At 39.9% G+C, this 20,690-nt stretch overlaps 1 protein-coding gene across 1 annotated transcript in view; it reads right to left on the bottom strand.

Annotated features, from left to right (window-relative positions):
- Positions 1-16,698: 16,698 nt before the first annotated feature.
- Positions 16,699-20,690, bottom strand: part of LOC104937002 (alpha-N-acetylgalactosaminide alpha-2,6-sialyltransferase 1) — a 26,312-nt gene continuing 22,320 nt past the window's right edge. Inside the window, 1 exon segment of the mRNA XM_027282872.1 lies at positions 16,699-16,882. Within this exon segment, the coding sequence (XP_027138673.1) occupies positions 16,699-16,882 (184 nt within the window).

Raw genomic sequence — 20,690 nt, 5'->3', positions numbered from 1 at the left:
CTTACCATCATGATAGGAATCTGTTGAGCAGCAACGTGTAGGATAAATGAGTGTGTCCATTAACTAATGTATTATAACCTGCCAAGTTGGCAGTTATACACTAATCAAAATCCACAGCGAGCTTGGGGGTGCGATGAGAGAAAAAGAAGAGCTGAGGAAGAGAATTGAGCGGGCATATCGCTGTAGAGAGGCAGACAACGGCAGCAGCCAGAGAAAGAGGGTGAACTGCCTGCCTGGCTGTGGTTTGTGATTGATGAGGTCACTGAGAGGCTTCTCCAAAATGCAGTGTCTTCAGAGGTCAGTCAGAGGTTGGGTCAGAGGTCAGAGTGCAGCCAAAGGGGAGACGCAGAGTCTGAACGCACCCACAACAAAATGTCAGTAAAATCGTTCCCTGATGGCAGCCACTCATGTTATTATGCATTATATGAATATTAAACATCAGACGGTAAGAGCCACTCTGTATGAAAGGTTCCCAGTTCTCTCAAAAATCTTACTGTACATTTACGCCTCTGTTTCTCTGCAGCTGTGGCAGTCTCTCTTCATAAACAACATAAAGGACCGTTTGATGACATGTGAAGTAGCATGGGATCCCAAATCCAGTAACAATGAATGTGGGGATTTTTATTTACACAAATTTAAATGCTGGAGTGTTTCAGCCGCCTCGGTTTATTCACAAAGAACAACACCGACTTCTACTGTGACTGTTCTCATCTGATATTCAACTCATGTCATTTAAAATTATAACTTTTTTTTTTCAGCACGTCTAACAGCAATCTCTCTTGCCTCTTTCCTTGACCTTGGACGGCAGTTGCACCTCATTGAAAATGAGCTTATTTTGCTTAAGAGATCTTCCAGTCCTTTAAGGGAGCTGTAACTATTGAATGATCAAAATATCATTCATCATTCAGTATAGCATGCATGCAGGAATGTATTTTACCATGAGGGTGCTGCCTGCATATACGGTTGTGTATGCACGACAGCTTACACACACACACACACACACACAACACACACACCACACACACACACACACCCACACACACACACACACACACCCACACACACATGTGGAACAAGGAAATGATATTACAGCAATGCAGCATAGTGGCTGTAAGGAAATGTGTCTGCGTCATCGCAACAACCGACCATAAAGCCAGACATGAAGTATGAAGCAGTGAAAACAACTTTACTGAGACGTCCCCACGGTCAGTTAAATTAAAGTCCAGACAAAAAACGCTATCTGAGCTTCTGCCCTAAAAAAGCTGAACAGATCTAATCTTTACAAATGAGCCTGAGAAATGTAAGGTGGGAGGAGTTACCTACATTATTATTTTCTATAACAGCTGTTAGGCCCCTCCATAATGTTAACTGACGTTGAAACAAGCTAACGCTATTTATTGATTATCAAATCAAGCAACAGATAAATAAATACATGAAATCATCTTTACTGTACCTCCATCTTTGTCACGTTTTTCCTCTTCTTTTTTTCTTTCCTTCCTTCCCCGGAACCAGAGAGAGTTGGTCTTTTTCACATTATTATTGTCAATAACGAGGTGATGTCAGAAAACTGAGAGCAGGTACAGTCTAATCAGTCAGAGGAGGGGGGGCTTAGGAAAGTATTATTGTTATTATTATTTAATAGGCATTTTCATATCAAGAAATAATAGTACTGACGAGATTTAGTATAATAAAAGTGAAAGTTACTCTTTTTTTGTCTTCCACCATTTGTGGTGCCATCTGGATGGACAGCGCCCTTAGCATTTGCCTATACTGCCTATGCCACGGGCGACTCTGGTGTCACAACTCTATAGGAACACCCACTTGGAGGGGAACGAGGCTTTCATCCACTACCCACCAGCCAAAAGCAATTTTGGACACAGGCTAACAAGCAATTTTGCAATTTTGGACACAGGCTTTTGGACACAGGTTTAGCCAAAATGCTAACTGACAAGGAGATGTCTGAGCTGATGAACTCTGTAACGTCTGAGGCTCAAGCTGAGATGACATCTCTATGACATCATCAGGGTAAATTGATGGAGTGCCCCTTTAATGGAGCAGAACGAGACATTTGTGACAAAGCATCAGAAAAGGACAATTCCAATCAATCAATTACTAACTTGGTTTCCGATCAGGACGCAGCTGAACTGCACCTCTCAGTCAATCACCAGTCCCTTTCCGTCCCTGCTTTACTTTTGAGTTCCCACAGTTCCACTTTTCTTTGCCACCAAGAGAGCCGCTATTATGAGAGCAGCTTATCAGGAAGCCTCATACCCACACCTGGTAATTCCATTGTACACAACACTTCTGACCAGAACCCTTTGGACTGACATGCCCATACACACACACTCACAAACACACACGCATGCATAAAACTTGTCAATCCCCTGTCAACCTAATTTGCTTCAAACTTGGAGAATGGACACGCCCTCCTCTAATGAGAACAAATCTCTCCCTTTCTCCCTCTGTTTCTCAGTTTCCTTCCTTTCTCTTCCTTCATTCTCTCCATCTCTTCCACCTCCCTCCTCCTCCCCCCCAGTCCCTCCAACCTTTGCTTCCTGCCTTTTGATATTGTAGCCATCTCACTCATGCCACCAATTAGCGACATAATAGAGCAGCGGGCTGCTGCCTGCTGACTGCTCGGACCTCAATGATCCACTGCTGCTGCTGGGACACAGGACAGATGTAAAGACAAGAACGAGAAGGCAGGGCCGACAGGAACAGAGAGGCTGTGGTCAGAAAGTCCCCAAAATATCATTGATCTGTTCAGAACTGATTTCCCCTTAAACATCATGAAGTCATGATGTGAAGAGAATGTAAACACGCTATGATGAGAAAGTAAACACTAAATCTTACATCAAGGCGTTACAAAAGTTTCAGTATTAAAAAGAAACTGATTATTCAAAGTGAGCAGCCAAATTCATTTAATTGGATCCCAATTGTTGTTCAGGGCCAGGTCAAGACCCGAGCCTATTAAAAGAACATATATATGACAAGAAAGTGTTAAAAGGGTTATATATATATTATATATATATATAGTCTTTTTTTTTTTAATCTATTCTCTATTAGCTCTATTTTTGGTCTCCACCAATTACTCATTCACCAGCTAGACTCTAACTGTGTCTGTCTGCCGAACAGGTAGCATATTTTTAACAGTCTGCTCACTGACAACAGCAGCCTGTGGTTGACTAACACTTTCCATGAAGACCATATCTTTAGTGTCTTATGGGGCATTCATAGTGAATTATAATGCACTTATATTACTTTATGACTACACTCATAAATACACATAATGCCTTCTGTATCAACAGTCAAAACATTGTAGGTGATGAATTATAACTTAGTGTCTTATAGATGCTCTTGAGTAGTTATTAGGTTATAAAAGTTATAAGGTTGACTACGACACTATGACTACCTATACTCACCTGTACACACACCTCAGGTCTGTTATCAATATAAGTGTAAATTGTTTCATGACTGTTAGTATAGTGCTTTAGAAAGTGTTTATGAGTGTGGTCATAAAGAATTACAAATGCATTAGGATTCACTATGAATGCCCCCATAAACACACTATAGATGTGGTCTTCATAGAATACTATGAATACAGAAATACTAAACGTGTGGCTGTACACCCTCAGCGCCCTTCACTGTTTGGTCTAGTTTAGGACTTGTGGTCAAAACCCAGCTTGGTTCACATCTTCTCTGAGCTGTGGAGGTCTGTGTTATGTAGGTTAATACCCAATGCAGAGAAACAGCTTATTCAGACAAAACACACTTCTGACAGTGTGTCTGTCTGCAGGCCTGTCTGTCTCTGTCTGTCAGTCTTTCAATCTGTCATTGTGTTGTTTGTTAAACTGGTAGTAAAATCTCTCAGCCTTTTGGTGAGCTTGGTGCTTCCAAGAAGAACTTTTTGTATTGTATGTATTTTTCCAAGTTTTTTCTCACGTAAACTGTACCCACCTCTGTGTGTCACAGTGAGTGTAAAATATGTCATGAATCGCCAAAGGGTTTGGATTAATATTATTTTATCATTTACTCTCACGCACACATACACTAGTCTCCAACGGCAGCTAGTGTGTCATTAAAGGAGGCCATTGTTGCCGGTTAATTAATGAGCTTTTTTTTTTTGTTCATGGTAAACTGGGATTAGCATATTCATAAGGGCAGACATCTTTCAGACAGCTTTGAGCGAATCTGGCGGGTCTGGTTTCTCACTGTGTTCTTGTTTGTGACCATACATAACCCTGTTTGTTGACCGGAGTCCTACCCCATTAACTCCCATGATCCTCCATGTCACAGACGCAGAGACCGGAACACAGGAGATAGAGAGAGAGAGAGAGAGAGAGAGAGAGAGAGAGAAGCAAGTCACATATGGCCCCATTTTCACACTTGAGAGAGCACGCCCCCCGGATTACAGACTAAATTGGTCAGGGCTACAAACTGATTACCATGTCGTGTTACATCTTTATTCTCATGCTTAATAAACAATGAGCGACTATTAAAACATGTTGCACTCGTTGCCCCCTACCTCCACCCCAATCAGACTGATCAAATTAATATAGTGTAAAAACTGAATAAAGTGATGTCCAACACTATAATGGGAATGCGCTCATATGGCATATTAAAATGCTTCTTAACAAGACAGTAAACAACATATGTTGTGATCGATAATCAATAAGATGTACAGGTTAGACAACATATGTCAGATTATGTCAGGCCACCAAACTGATAAGAAAGAAAGGGAGTTGAACTCGCTCAGGCAGGTGCAACCACACCAACAGCAGAGTGAACGAGATATCAGTCAAGCACAGCCTGAAGCCAATATGAGCCTTCATAACACAACAGTCAGAGTGGGCATTTTCCAGAGTCTTTGTTTCCAACTTTGTGATGGAAAATGGCAGAAAATGAACCTACAGGATATGCAAATATGCAGCCAGGACGAAGATCCACAGTTTCAAAGGATTACTTCACGGCCAGATAGAAGAAGAGGAGGAATAATTACGGCCACTAATAACTCTTTCAACATATATATATGGCATGTAGAAAAAATATAAAGCTATTCTTTACGTGGAGAGTAACAATTCATCTAAACACTAACCTCTTCTACCAGCAGCGATGACAATTTCATAGACTTTCGCCCATTTTTTATTTGTCAGGTTTACTAACGAGAACATTAGCGTACATCACAATGGGATTGAGCGATAAGATAATACAACATAACATGAGAGATACATAGATAGATAGATTTTCATCTGTGAGAATGGCATCCTTAAATTTTATAAACATAAACATTTCTAAACCTTTTTTTTGAATAAAAACAAAAAGAATCTTATTTAATCTTAATCTTATTTTATTGTGTAGTAAATCAGCTGTAGGGGCGCTGGAGGTAGCTGAATGGTTGCAGTGCATCCAACATAACCACAATAGCACCGGTTTGATACCAGCTGGAGAAATGCCAGAAAAAAAGAATCTGTAGGTAGCCAGAAACTGTGTTCCAGTCTGGTTATAATATCTATAGTTTTACAGTAGAATTGAAAGAAAATTCATAGCAGCCCTATGGTGAAAATAAATCTTTAATGAAATGAATTATTGGAGTAATGACTTGTTTAGCTGCTTTAGACGTGTTTAAGTTGGACTGTTTAAGGTGTTTTCAAAAAATAGAATCTCCCTCTAACACACTGGGATGTTGAGAATATTTAAATAATGTGCAGTAACTTGTGTCTTTGTGTTTTGTTTTGTTTTGTTCTTATAGTAATTAGAGCATCGCTGTGTTCTTGTCCAGTTAATGATGCAGAGAATTTGGCCGCTGGCAGCCTGATGGGACGGTAAAAGGCCAAGTTTGAGTGACTTATTTTCCCTCCGTCCCATCTCCTCCCCGTCTCTCATCTCAACTGATCACTAAGCTGCATCTCTGCCTTATTAGTAACGTCCATCTAACTTTCTCTGACCTGTTATTTCAATCTCTGACCACACACACACAGCTTATATACGCACACACTTTCATACAGGAAAAGGACCCAGACAGGGAAACACACAGACACACACACACACACACACACACACACACACACACTTGTACACATGCAGAATGACACACTCCCCTACTCACCAGCAATTTGTTGCCTGTGACATCACATTGTGTGTTAAAGCTGTACTGGCACCGGGCTGCAGCTTCGTTAACTTTCCTCTTTAATGAGCAGTTTAATTGAGCTGTCTAGCAGGCCACCTGTCGGCCTGCAGCCTCATTACCATACTAATGGACTGGGATTGTTGCTGCTCTGACAGCTCGGGCTACATGGTCCTAACAGGCAGAGAGAGAGAGAGGGAGAGAGAGAGGCTGAGTAGAAAGAGGGAACGAAGGCCACACTGGACGAGAGGGATTACCAGAGAACAGGAGAAGAGAGTAAAAAATGCAGTTTGATTTTGGCAATATTCTTTATTTCTAATTATTTGAAACATATCTCAGAGAAAGACCAAAACTAACAATGAACTGGTTCTACTAACAAGCATAGAGCCTGCTATATCTTCTTCTCCTCCGAGCCACTGAGCTTCTATTAAAAGTCACCAGTGAGCCACAATGGAACTCTGAGCGAAGAACTTTTAAGATCTAAATATTTTCCTTATTTAATTATGAATAATAAATGTTTAAGGTACCAATGAAGCAATGAAATATGATCCAGCCATCATCAAAAGGTCCAGTTGCAACATTTAGGGGAATTTATTTTAGTATGATAGTATGTTTTCAGTAAAAATAAGTTCATTAGAATCATTAAGTTTTTCTTGACTTCTTTCATGTTTACAGAAATATCCATCCATCTTCCATGGAGTCTGCCATGTTGAACCACCATGAGATGCTCCTGCCCAAAAAGGACTAAACACTGGCTCTACATTGGGCCTTAGGGGTTTCGTGGGTTCTCCTATTTAGAAAAGGGGGGTGAGGCGAGGGGTATTCACTTGGTTGCAATCTGCAACATCGCCACTAGATGCCACTAAGTTCTACACAGTAGGCCTTTTAAAGGCTTATTGGATGATAAAACACTGCACAGGTTGTAATACTCATAAATAAAGTGTTTCCAGTGTGAGTCATGTGGACAATATCCGTAGTCCTCAATAATTTGTCAAAAACTTTCTGAAGCTGCAGTTTAAAATGAGTAAACGTGTTCAGATTTCCTCTTTGTGTTTTCGGAGTGTTTCCTAGTTGAGCTGCAGTGGATGGAGAACACAGAACACAAGGAATATTGTACTTAAAAACACTGTGACTCAGACTTCAGACTGCTAAAGCCTTATATTAACTTCAGATAAACTGCAGAACACACCTAACCTTAACCCTGGATTTTGTCTTTTAATGTGCGTTACGAAGAGGAGGAATCACTGGATAATCTATCTATTTATAAGTGTGTGTGTGTGTGTGTGTGTGTGTGTGTGTGTGTGTAACCTAGTGACAAATCAACTACACACGGTTTTCAAAAGAATGAATGTCGTCAGAGCAGCCTCCTTCCTGTTAGACTAAAAAATACACTGGTTTATGATTTATATGTTTAATGTTGGGGGCATCTCACGCATCAGTCATGTGCATGCATACATGTTCACAAGCTGTACACAAAATGGCTAAGTCAGCATTTACAAATACTATGATTTAAAGTCCTCGTTCATTCAGCACCCACTGTAGATTTAATTGATGATAAATCCTAATTAAGGATTACCACCTAAATTATCATCATGCAGCAAGAAAGCACAAAACTCTAAGCTGAGTAGAAAGAGTGAAACCTAGTAGACAAACCTCCTTTCTGTGTGTGTGTGTTGTGTGTTGCTCAGTGTCTTGATGTGCACTAATGTGACAGGGGAAAGCTGCCATGAGGTGATCTGAGCACAATGGAGGAAAAGGCACCACACTGGGCCTGTTACTTTGCTCTTTTCCAGGCTCATATAGCAGAGACAACAAGCTGAGTGAAAGTCAGCTCCGACAGACGCTGTGTCAGGTCTTCAACAAAAAGAAAGACTGATTCAAGTCAAAATGAGTTTTTAATGTGTCCTCACATACCCTGCAGGAAGTGCTGAGTAAAATCCACAGCTTTTGGCCGTGTCATTCTATTAAACAGTATCAAATTTATATCTGGTTTTAACATTGGAAGATAAGCTCACGCTGTTATTGGTGTTGAGTCTACCGACTAGTGTCTGACATTTCATTTGTTCCTACGTCTAATTATCCGGCTTAATTTGTTTTGATTTTGGGATTCCAGGGACTCTGTTCCAGTCAGCATGACGGCATAAAAAGATGAAGGCGACAGAAAGGCCGCAGGAACTGAATGAAAACGGAGGCCGAATAGGGTGATTATAGTGAAAGGTGCCCGTGGGGATGATGGACAGACTGAGAAGAACAGAGGTGGGTGTACGGCCGTGGTAGCGAAGCAATATGCATTCAAGGATCCGCTGAATACAACCCCAACTCTACAAAGCCACATGCTAATGACGGCCACCATTTAACGTGTCAAATTCACAATTCCCTTCGTTCTTCCCTCTTTCTTTCCCTCTTCTCCGCTGGGCTAATTGCTCCGTCGCCTCCTTTTTGACAGAGAGGCTGTTGGTCTGAATTAAAGCCCATATTGTGACGTCCGTGCCCAACCTGCTACACCAAAAGCAGGAGCACATGCACATAGATCTGCAAACACACACACACACACACACACACACACACACACACACACACACACACACAGTACTAAACAAGCACTCGACCACCTTCCACGTCTTTGGCCATGTCCACATTAATGGACACAAATTTGAAAATTATTTCTCTGTCCACATTTGTCTTTTTCAGATCATCGTCTGAAAGCTTACATGTTACACTGAACTGCCAAAAACTGTAACATCTGTATTGTGTTTCTCCTGTTTGGGATGGCATACAACATCTTCTGCCATTGAGTTTATTCGACAAATTGTTTTGTCTTACATTATTATTACAAAATGAGATTGAGTGCAGGGAGCATCTCTGGTTAAACCTTATTTTGTTGCCTCAGATATGTGGTGATCGCTTATTCCATGATTCAGTATGAAGGTCATAGACAGTTATACATTCAGTGATAATGATCAATGAATAATAGTCAATGATAACGCCTGTATTATACTTGATGTATAGAATTAACAAAGAAGGAATTAGGTCTGGAGAACAAACTGCAAAAACTGTAAGTAAGATGAAAAATTTTAAATCAAAGTAATATGTGCTTGTTTGACAAGATATGTCTTCTACCAGGCAGTTTTTATATTGGAGCAATTCACTCATTTTCGTTCTTTTGTGCTGAATTACGTGAATATTATGATTTGTTACTTTTTTATTTCACTCTATTACTGGTTTTATCTTAATGCTTACAATTACACGTGCCATAATTTTAAATGTTTGTTCAATATTGACATGTTCAAGTCAAAATTGAAGAAAAGAACCGATCCCATTACCCAGGCATTTGTAATTTGTTTTAAGAAGGTTTAAAGCATAGGTCTTACATTTTCATTTTCACATTGTTCACCAGTAGTCTTTATGCTGTTGTTTGCTCCGTCTCTCGATACGGCTGCTGAGCCCTCAATGAAAAAGACATTGTATTTGCCTGAGATTAATGTCATTCTTTAAGGGATCTCATTTCTAAATACTGAGAAAAAGATTTTTAAGATGAGACACAACAGGAAAAAATGTCATGTTTTTCATACACTGGTCAATTTTGAGATTTTGGGCCAGCTATGCCTCCATAACAGAACAAACTTTTTCTAATTTGTTAGCATTAGATAACTGCCTTGTTTGCATTTTTTTTTTTAATCTGAAAACTTGTAATTTGAAAATAATTGTCTTAATATAGGTAATCAAAAAATGATTATTCTGAAAAAGGTTCCTAATTTGAGCCAGATGGGTAGATATATATGCACTTGAAGATGTCATTTCTGGGATATAGTCTCAATATCAATTGCACTAGTATTTGCTGAATGTGAACAAAATCTCCTGCATATTGAGAAAAAAATTCTTATATATGTTCTTTGTATCCAGACAGATGTATTTGTTTTCAGGCTGTACTAGTTTTAAGATATCTGTGGGTTCTTTGACAGAAAGTTGGCTTTTTACTGTTAGTGTTAGTGGAAGTACTAAACCATATCTGTAACAGATATATAAACATATGTGATGTGTTTGGAAGAGATTTATCAATAAAGTTTTGAGAAGATACCACTTTATGTATCAAGAATAAATCACATTGTCACAATCATGAGGTAAAAATGTTTTATTCCAACTTCAATGGCAACAGCGTAATAACAGTGTTTTAGGGCAGCTTAGCAGTATGGAGAATTTTGTAAGTGTGAAAAAACTTGTTTAATGCAGCAGAAAGCTCAAAATAAAGAATAAAAAGATGAGTTTTGGACGTGCTTCCTGGGCCAGGAGTATGCAGATATCAACAGCACACTCTGTTTTATGTGTTATTTTCCTGCTGCTTCCCTTTTTACTCACATAGAAGGCCCCCCACGACCAGCACTAGAAGAGCCAGCAACCCCTTGCTGAGTTTAACAAGGTGCCCAATGAGTGTGTGTTTCTGTGTGTGTGTGTGTGTGTGGGGGGTAAGGATAATCAGAGGAAGGGTCACTGCTGGGGTATACCCAGGAAGAAGCCACACTTTCTTGGCTTCACGTAAAGGCGGAACAGTTTGAGCTATGCTGACCACCTGCCCCCTGATCGGTGGGCAGAACCAAACACACAAAACACAAGAGGCCTGAATGGGATGCAATTTGTGGGAGGGACCACATCTAATGACCCTGTTAATTTGTAATTTGTAGAAACCTAAGGGTGTAAGTGTAAGTGTGTGTGTGTTCCTGTATTTCTGGAAAGTAATTTGTGAACTCTTGTACCTGTAAGGACTAATCTGGGTTTCAGCCATATTTAGAGAGACAATTTAAAAAGATATTAGAACATTTTATCATGTTAGGGTATTTGACGAATATGTGTTCTTGGACTTAAACATTATCAGGAACAATCAGAGTTTTAGCCTATAAGTCAGGATTGCAAAGACTGTAAAGACCCTCAAACTAATTTCAAGGACTGAAATGGAGTTTTAGCCTGAGAAGACTTTTTGAAATGTAGAAAAAGGTTTGAAAAGTAAGGATGTTTTAAAAAAGAGAGAACAATTTGAAAAATAAAACATTTCAAAAGAGGGGACACTGAAAAGTGAGAAGTGTTTGAAAAGTGAGGACAATTTTTAAAAGTGACAATTTCAACAGTGGGGACATTTTGGCAGAATTAAAGACAGGGGCTAAGCAAAGCATTATGACGGCAAGGGACTTCCCCACAAGTAAAGAAGTACAAATATGTATGTGTGAACTTATTGTGTATCTGCATATCTACAGAGTATAGAAGATTTATTTATATAGCACATAAAAACAGTAGCTTGAAAAAGAGGAGAAAAATAAAAACTTAGGGCACTCTTTGTTAAAAACATCACTACAGCATTCTCGATCCATGAAGGCTAAAGAGTCTTGGACTGTTGGTCCATATGCTACATGAGTTCTGGACCAAGGGCTAACAACCATAATGCTTGTTACTGTTTTATCACCTGTACTGTGTTTCTGACACTTGAGCTAATAGTGTTAATGTCATAATGAGGCCTGAATGGTGGGTGGATGTACAGGGAGGAAAACATTTTGGAATCCAGCCATAGAGTATATTGTGCCAACAATGCTTTCACTTCAAGTAGAAAAGCCAGGGACAAATGGTTGGAATTAACCACTACAGGCAAAAATGGTTTATTATAATACTTGACCCAAAGATCTTAGTTGCAGTTGAAATTAGTATTTCAAAAAGTTTCATTTCATTTTAAGGTCCAGTGTGTAACATTTAGAAAGATCTATGGTCGAAATGGTATATAATATTCATAGGTATATTTTTGTTAATGTACAATCACCTGAAAATAAGATTTTTGTGTTTTTATTATCTTAGAATGAGACATTTGTTTTCTGCAGAGGGAGCAGCACAGAATGGATGAACCAACACAGGCTTCAGATAGGCCCTTTTTTCCCCGCAAGTGTCACAGCCACTGTAGTTTATACATGTTGCTAATGGGAGGGTGAGGTGAAGGTGTTGCAATCAGCAGCTACCCCTGTAGATGCCACTAAATCTTAAACACTGGACATTTAAGTGAATTAATACTGACAATGGATAAAATATAAGAATCTATCAGAAGTCGCTTACTTTTTGACACAACATTTGCCATACAACTGTATGAAGTGCATACATTTGTTGTAGATTACTCGTTATAACCTCATAAATGGCACTGGTGCAGTTCATGAGTAGGTGTGAATTTGTGAGACTACTTACTCATGCAAAAAAGGTAACTTTCAATTGTGGAGGTTGAAATCCTGCTCTCACTCATCAGGAGACAAAAACACAACTAAGTTAGCAGTGTCGATAATGCCGTCAAATAGATGTGTAGTGTTTACAGAAATGTGACAGTAACAGAGATGAATGGCAAAATTAACTACATGATCTACTGATGTGCTCCTGAACAGAGATGACCCTGAGCCATCTGAATTGCATAGTCTATCATGCAAACATATTTATGACAATAAAATATGACAATAAAATATAATAACCAATACCATATTTGAGCTCTAAATTCATTTTTTTGTGTGTGTCTGTGGAGAAAGGTTCACTATCTGTTCTGAATGTGTCTGTCTGGGTCTGTTCATACGAGCGCTTTCTTGTGTGATGTCCATGTAAAGCTCACAACTAGCATTTTATTGAACAGGCAATGTTTTTTTCTGACATAGATCTTCCTCACATAATAAAACTAAAACTGCTTCACGCCATTTAGCTTCTCACTTTAAATCTACAGTCACAGTGTTTGTAATGGTTGCTGGGTTTTATTCTACCTACAGTAAGTACTTGATTGTGTTAATGGCTGCTGAAAATTGAGTTTCCCTTGAAGAACCAACAGGGGCAAATGACAGATAAAATGGAGAGATTTTACACGCTATTCATTTTATGAAAATAGTCTAGTGAGAAATAATTCTCTCAAGTTGCAGCACTGTGGTACCCTCTGTTGACAAGCTGCCACTGCTGCAGGCAAGTGTGTGGTCCTCATGATATACTTCTGCTTGCCTTCTTGTGTGGGTGTGGGTGCATGTGAAACCAGCATGCACCTCATCTTTCCTGCATGCCTTTCCCTTTCTCTAGCGTGCTCTTGACTCAACGCCGTCTCGGGGACCTAATCCTCTGATCAGCATGCCAGGAGAGCACAAGGGGGCCAGACTGGACCGATGGAGGACAAGGGGCCTGAGGTGACGCCTGGTTCCAAGGCACTTTCTCAGATTGTCTCAACTAAAAACACACTAATGCAGTGTGTTTTTAGCTTATTGTTGGCCAAGGAGTGGAACTATAAGAGGACCACATCTTCCCCCCACCCATCTGCTCCTCATCCATCCTCCTACCATGATCCCTTCGTCCAGAGAGCTGAGAGCATCAAAGAGAAACAATGAGTAAATGATGACAGAAGTGTACTTTAAGAAAATGGTAAATCACATTTTATTACATTTTATGCCTGTACACTGGGCTGAACCCCCAAAAGACAGAAAGTAATCATAAATGAGAAGGGGGGTAGGGGTAGGGGTAGGTAGGGGTATAAGGGGTAACTTGAATTCCACTTTCCCTGGTCCGATGTGTCAGGTTCAAGTTACTTAGCAGACAAAGACCGGGGTGAATGGAGTGACTTGAGAGACCAGGGGATTGAGGGGAGTTGCTTGGCACACAAACAATTAGCACTCGTCACTGCATAGCTTGCCGTGGCCCCAAATCCCCACATTTGTCCAGACAAATTGACTGGACCCCAGGTCTTGTTTGTCTAGCTCTGCTGGCCTGCTGGAGAGGGCTTGAGGGCAGCCCCCCTCCAAAGAGCACAACCCATGGGAACAGAATCGTGGTCAGAAAATTAGCCTTCCAACACTTTTTAAGACATGCTGGTAAAAAAAAAAAAGTATTCTGTGCTTGATGATGAACATGAAACCATTCATTTACACTTTAGTTTATCCAGAAAGAGTCCAAGAGTTGCATGATAAAAGAGATGGCTCTCTGTTAAACAATGGAAAATAGATAAGGTCTAAACACTAAATTTTCACAATCTCCCAATTATAGTTGTTATCACAGCAGTGGCCATTGGGATCCCCTCTCTAGCAGTATGTTCACTATTCCTCTGCAAGACACCAGGTAGGATGTGTGTCAGTATGTGGTAAATTTGTTTCATTCTTTTACGTGTATCTTAGTTACATAATAGTTGTATTTGAACAGCTATGGTAATTTAATTACCATATTTCAGCAGCTCGTGGGACCTGCTGAGCTATGAAGTGGAGATACTTTAGACTGGTCTGCTGTTAAGGCGTTCATAGTTCAAGTAGCAGAAATCACAGCATTTCTTTGTATCACTGAATGTTTTTAGATTGTTACACTAACTGAATTTTTCCATGAAAAATGGACTTACTGTTTTTCTGGAGTGAAAGGAGATGAGCATCAGCCATGTTTTTGGTTTCAAAAATGTACCCAGGACTCATAACAAATTAGTGCTATTTAAGATCTGCTTTGTGGAATAGTTCATTATAGTTGTCTGAAGTTTAATTATTATCTGGTCAGTCTATCCTGGTGAAACTGGTCCCTGAAGAGGACAATCCTCACATTTAGCAAGTTAGCAAAGTTTTGAAGGCTTTGCGTCAAGTCCATTTTTATCTAAATTTAAGTTTAAATTTAAGTTCAGCTGCAACCAATGCTGGAAGTGGTGTGCCATTTAGGTACTATAGTGAACAGGGATAGACTAGAAATGAAAAATGGCACTGAACTTTTTGACAGAGACTGGCCCACCAAACCCCTAAGGAGTGAAGCAGAAAGTAAAGGATGTAAAGGTTAGTGATGGATGGTTAGTAGTTTATTTCCCTAATCACAATCTTTTTAAACTTGTAATTAAGTAAAGCAGAAAAACGTGGGATTTCTTCTCACTGTTAAAAGGTTCTATCATGTTCCAACTTCTTCTGCTGTTACTTTTTTCCTATCTTTTTGGTCTCAAATGTCAGTATAGATCAGACAAAGTTGAAGATGACTCACATGATGTTGATGAAATGCAGCTTGGATTCTTCTTTGCCTTTGCAATGAGAAAAGCTGCAGTGCAGTTTGGTTTATTCCATTCTACAGTGGTGAAATATAATGCCAGAATGTGCCACTGGCTACTGTTATCAGCTGTTAGGTGTCTTGCCACAATGTAGTGTGTCCTTGGATGGCTACTGTCAAACATTACACTTTAATGCTTATATTAGACTGCCATCTAGTGGTTACTTTGGGGAAATGTTGCTGCAATTAAATTGTTTGTACACGTCTGGTAAGCCAATATCCTCGCCTCTGAAGCCTCAGAGCAACAAAGACACAATCAACCATTCCTTGTTGTCAACAAGGAATCACCTGTTTTTTATTTTAAAGTATGTTATTTTGAATTTGATTTGTTACTTTTAATGTATCATGTGCAGAATTTGTTTTATATTTTCGATTCTTTGAGTCACCTGGACTGTTTTTTTTTTGGGCTTGAAGGAGCTCCTAGAGGTGCTTTGGGTCATTGCCCTGTTAAAAAACAAATCATGGTCCTACTGAGTTTAAACCAGATGGGATGACATGTCACTGCAGAATGCTGTGGAAGCCATGCTGATTAAGTGTGAGCTAAATTTTGAATAAATCACCAACACCCCCTCTGCCTCTGCTTCGCAGTGGGAACCATACATGTAGAAACCATCCACTCAGCTTGTCTATGTCACAAAGACATGATGGGTGAAGCCAAAAAAACAACAACTCACTTTCGCACTTATCAGACCAAAGTATAGAATTCCACTGATTTGTGTTTCTTCTTGTTCTTCCTCAGTTGTGGCGTCTTGGCAGAAATTCAACCATGACGATCTGATTCACTCAGTCTCCTCCAAAGCTGATGTTAAAATGTATCTGGTATTTGAACTCTGAAACCTTTGTGTGGGGTCTAATCTAAGGTTCTGTTAATTGGTGATTTGAAAGGCTGGTAACTGTGACAAACTTAACTTCTCATCTTCCTTTCCTGGGGCAGAGCAGGTTCCATCATACCATTTGATAGTTATTGCAACTGCACTTTAAGATGAACTTAAAGTTCTTTTATTTTCTGGATTGTCTGACTTTTGGACTGTGGATTCCATTTAGTCCAGTGGTTCTTGTCATAATATGGGATACTACAGTATTTTAATAAAACAATTTACTGTATGTGAATGGCCAGAACAAAACCAAACATGTTAAACAGGTTTGTTGTTTAGAAGTTGCTGAAACGCAGAAGTTACTGTCATCAGTAAAAATAAGTTAGTGTTGTGACAAAGATTTAACACACTTGTTTAATCAAATTTAATGCATGTTTTTTTAAATGTATGGATTTATATATTCAAATGTGTCAGTTTCATCCTCCATAGATTTCAAGCTGATACTGCAACTGAAACTACCAAAAAAAAGCCACAGAAATGAAAAATGATTCAATTACAAACATTTATTCAAATAAGCATTCAATGATTTTATACATTGAATGGGTTATTGCTTGTCTTCAATTCTTCAGCGGGACACCATCAATTCCCTCCTATGTTTTCAAGGAAGCATTAGCTTATAGACTCATGAGGCCGTTGGGTGTCGGGCTCCAGGGTTCAGCGGTCGTGGTGGTGGCTGCGGTCGTGGTGGGGGGTGCCGTGGTAACTGTCGTCGTGGTGGGGGCTGCCGTGGAAGTAGTAGTCATGGTAGGGGCGGCTGTGGTGGCCAATGTTGTGGCTGGAGCAGCAGTAGTTGTACTTGTAGGTGCTGTAATCTCTACTTCTACTCCAGTGTATGGCTCTTCAGGAATTTCTTCATGTCCCCACAAATCATAAAATGCTTCAGGTTCCTCAGTTTCTGTCACACCAGCACCCGGCTCAGTTTATGGCAGGGTGTCTGTTGTGTTAGTGTCCAGTGTGTCTGGATCAGGGGCCAATACTACTGGATCAAATGGTTCAGTGGGGATGTCGTCAAACCCCCACGTTAAACATATCCTCTAGAGCTCTCTGTTGTGGAGAAATTGCTGAAGTCAAAGGTCAATGGTGAAGTCAGGAGGGAAGAAAGTGTTCAGGAGCCTCTGATGTCTTATGCTGTATTATTTATTGACGCTTGGCCAAGGAGAACTAGAGACACTCTCAAAGTACACCTGAAGTGCTTGAGTCGGTCTCGCATTCTGATGAACTCATGCTGGTGGTCACACTTTAAACCCTCATAGATGACGCTACAAATACTTTACGCCCAAAATAGTCAAAGGGAAAGCATTTACCCATGTTCGTGTTCACCTTCAACACATTCTAGTCTGGAGACACTGTTGTCTGTTCATGCTAATGGAACGTCAACAATTAGCTACCTATTATGTCTAGGAATGCAGCAACAGGCCTCTTCGACCCTGGACACCACAGAGTTGAGATATGGTGGCACCCAGGCAAAGACAAACAATTAATACTGCAGAGGACCACAAGGCTCACACGTGACCTCGTGTAACCCAAAAAGAGAAAATTCCATAACAATCCCCTCTTATTGATCATAAGATCAATACTACCTACCGAATAATAATAATTACCAAATTTAGAGACCACCAGGGAGTACAGTCAGAATGGGATTGACACAAACATTAAAACATTCGTAATCACACAGAATTATCTAAAAGGCCATCCATTAAAATCATTTTTCAAACAAAGCAATCGGTTTAGATTAACTCATACAATCAGTGAAAAACCTTAAGAACCCCTCTTATGTACCCCATCATCCCATTCCCATGATGTGTGAGTTCCACTTTCAGGTCAACAAGGGCCTTTAAGCTAACGAAGATCCCCTACAACACCAAGGTGTTAAAGAAGGTCATCAGGGAGGTCACAGATCATGTGCAAATATGCCACTGGGAGAGGAGAAAGATCAGATTTATTATTTCACCTAGTAGATAAAACCCTAGCAATTAGAAGGGGTTCCATGAAACAATTGATTTAACATTTTTAGAGCACATTTCTTCTCTCTTTGAAATCAATCACAACAATCATCGTTGAAATCAAGATATTGCAAAATCTTCGACCCATGTACATTATGTACAGTAGAGGGTCACCACCATGGAGAGGTTACTAGCACATACAATGCATGGCGGCATGGAATCCATCTTCGTAGAGCTTTTCCATGAACAGTCGATATCCATCAGTTGCATTTCATCATAACAAAATTGTAACTTTGAACTTTTAAGCATGTATTACATTACTGTGAAAACCATCATTGAAAATAGATTTTAAAACTGATTCATAAAATGGCTATTTCTAAATGATTAAAATAACATCTCTTAGAATACTAAACAACCAGTAAAGCCAGAATCATCACATAAAGTTAACCTAAAATGGAACACAGAGGTAACAGAAAACATAGACACCATCCATTTACAGACCATAAGTGTCCTCTTCATCATTTTCACCAAGAGAAAGATCATCAAGGTCAAAGCCTCGAATCCTTTCCCCAAAACCTTCAAAATGATAATACCGCTTACCAACTGGATTGGCAACCTCTGGGCGTATGCACACCTGGGGTGCTTGGACCACTGACCTTGTTGTCTTCTTCACCATTAGTTTAATCAATGATATCATACAAGTGCAGAGGAAAAGAATAAGGAGTCCACCGACAAATAGAGTAGTCAAAAATTTAACTAACCCTGATCCCCATGACCCCAAGGTACCAGAAAAATCCCCAAAGTTAAACCCATGTTTATCATGTAACTCTTTGATACCTTGAGCTGTGTCATGCGCCATATCCATGACCTCAGCAGTTGCGTCGGAGATGTAGGAGCAACATTGAGTACCTATAACTTTACAAGTTCCTCCCTGTGCTGCCAACAGGAGATCAAGCGCCATACGATTCTGTAAAGCTACAGTTTTTACTTCCTGCAGCTCCCTATGTTCAGCTAACATAGCTCTACTGGAGGCATTGAGATGATTCTCCAGGACTTTAGACAGAGATTCAAGCTCCTGTTGAGTTATATACATACCGTACCAAGGCAAGAGGAAGCTGGCTATCTTTTGAGATGTTGAGATTTCTCTTTTATATTTATATAGAGGCGGGTATAATGAAGCAATCTCAGCGGATTTCACTTCCCTGATCAAGGGAATTAGGTATACTAAATAGCAGACGCCATGAAACAACTCATAGGGCATGCAGCGATAAGCTTTATCTCCACAGACTAGATACACTCTCTCAGGTAACGACGACTGTTTCAGAGTGACATTAACTACTGTTTTACAACTGCTTTGTCCTAAATTATCAGGTCTGTCTCCTACTCCCTGAAAACACAAGGAAACATTTTGCAGCTCATGGGTGAACACCGGAGGCACATAAGTTGAGCAATCACGTTGTGGAGTTCGCTCCGTCTGTTGTGGCACTGAGCAGTTACGCTTCTGTATCTGAACTGACTCTATGGACCTAACACCGGACCACGGCTGCACAGAAACTAGGGCCTCCACCATTAAAGATGCAATATATGGTTGGGGAACACACACCTGATCTCTAAGAGGTTTTGAACAGTTTGTTTGGGCCAAAACTATTTGAACTCTATATTCAAAACCTAATTTCACATACATCTGTATATGAATAATGCGAAAAAGTGTAGTATAATTGAAACCGGTCGGTAGGTACTGTTCATTAACTGTTTTAGCAACGCATAAGGCAATTTCAGCATTACGTGAATACTTTGCAGAATCTACAGGGTAGGCAGGAGTATAGCACTCATCTGCTTCATCTTCAAATCTCATGGCCAAATTATTCCAATTGAACATTTCATAATCCGTTCTAGTGAATGGAATTGGATACAACATTGGTGAGTGTATGGACGAAGGCATATTTTGACATAGCCAACAGTTACGGAGATTATGATCGCGAGCATAATCATTTATTAGAGTGAGGGCCGAATTTGTTTTTTTGCACTAGAGTTTGAGAAACTTCACCTGTACCTCCATCACGCCTTGTTGATTTAGGTTTGGCTGCCTCAAGTGTATTTATGGAAGAAAAATGACCAGCATAGAGAAACTTATCACCTTCATCCGCTTTTTCCTCATCAGAGGTTTTACAGCTGTGCACCTCCCCTGGGAAATCTTGGTAATTAACATTCCACAATTTACAATCTGGGTCATTTTCCAATTGCAGTTTGGTGAAACACCACAGCTCCAGAGGTTCAATCATAGACACTGTAGGTGTGAATGTTACCTTCATTAACCTGGATGCACTCAACTCCGTCTTAATCAGAGCTTTATCATGCGTTTTCCACGACCATTTACCTTGGGAGAAAATCAAGGGGTGAGCAACATAACAATCATTCTCATCACATCTGTCAATTGGACATTCAAACACAACAGGCTTAACAGTTCGTTTAGTTCGTAAGAGAGCAGGAAATACAAATTTGTCAGTCTTTTCAAGCACTTTTCCTTTAAGTTCTCTTATAGCAACATCATCAACTTGTGTTTTTGCTATGTCAAGACTCACGTTGTTGCAGCTTCGACAGGAACCTGTCAAACTGTTCTCACGTTCAGAGTTGAGCTCAGTGTTCGCCTTACCAAGAACACTCAGCAAAGAACGCCCCTCTTCTTGGGGTGAGGGGTCAATG

Source organism: Larimichthys crocea, chromosome I, assembly GCF_000972845.2.
Source record: "Larimichthys crocea isolate SSNF chromosome I, L_crocea_2.0, whole genome shotgun sequence".
NCBI lineage: Eukaryota > Metazoa > Chordata > Actinopteri > Sciaenidae > Larimichthys > Larimichthys crocea.
The sequence above is the reverse complement of the archived record's forward strand: the minus strand, read 5'-3'. Positions and strand labels throughout refer to the sequence as shown.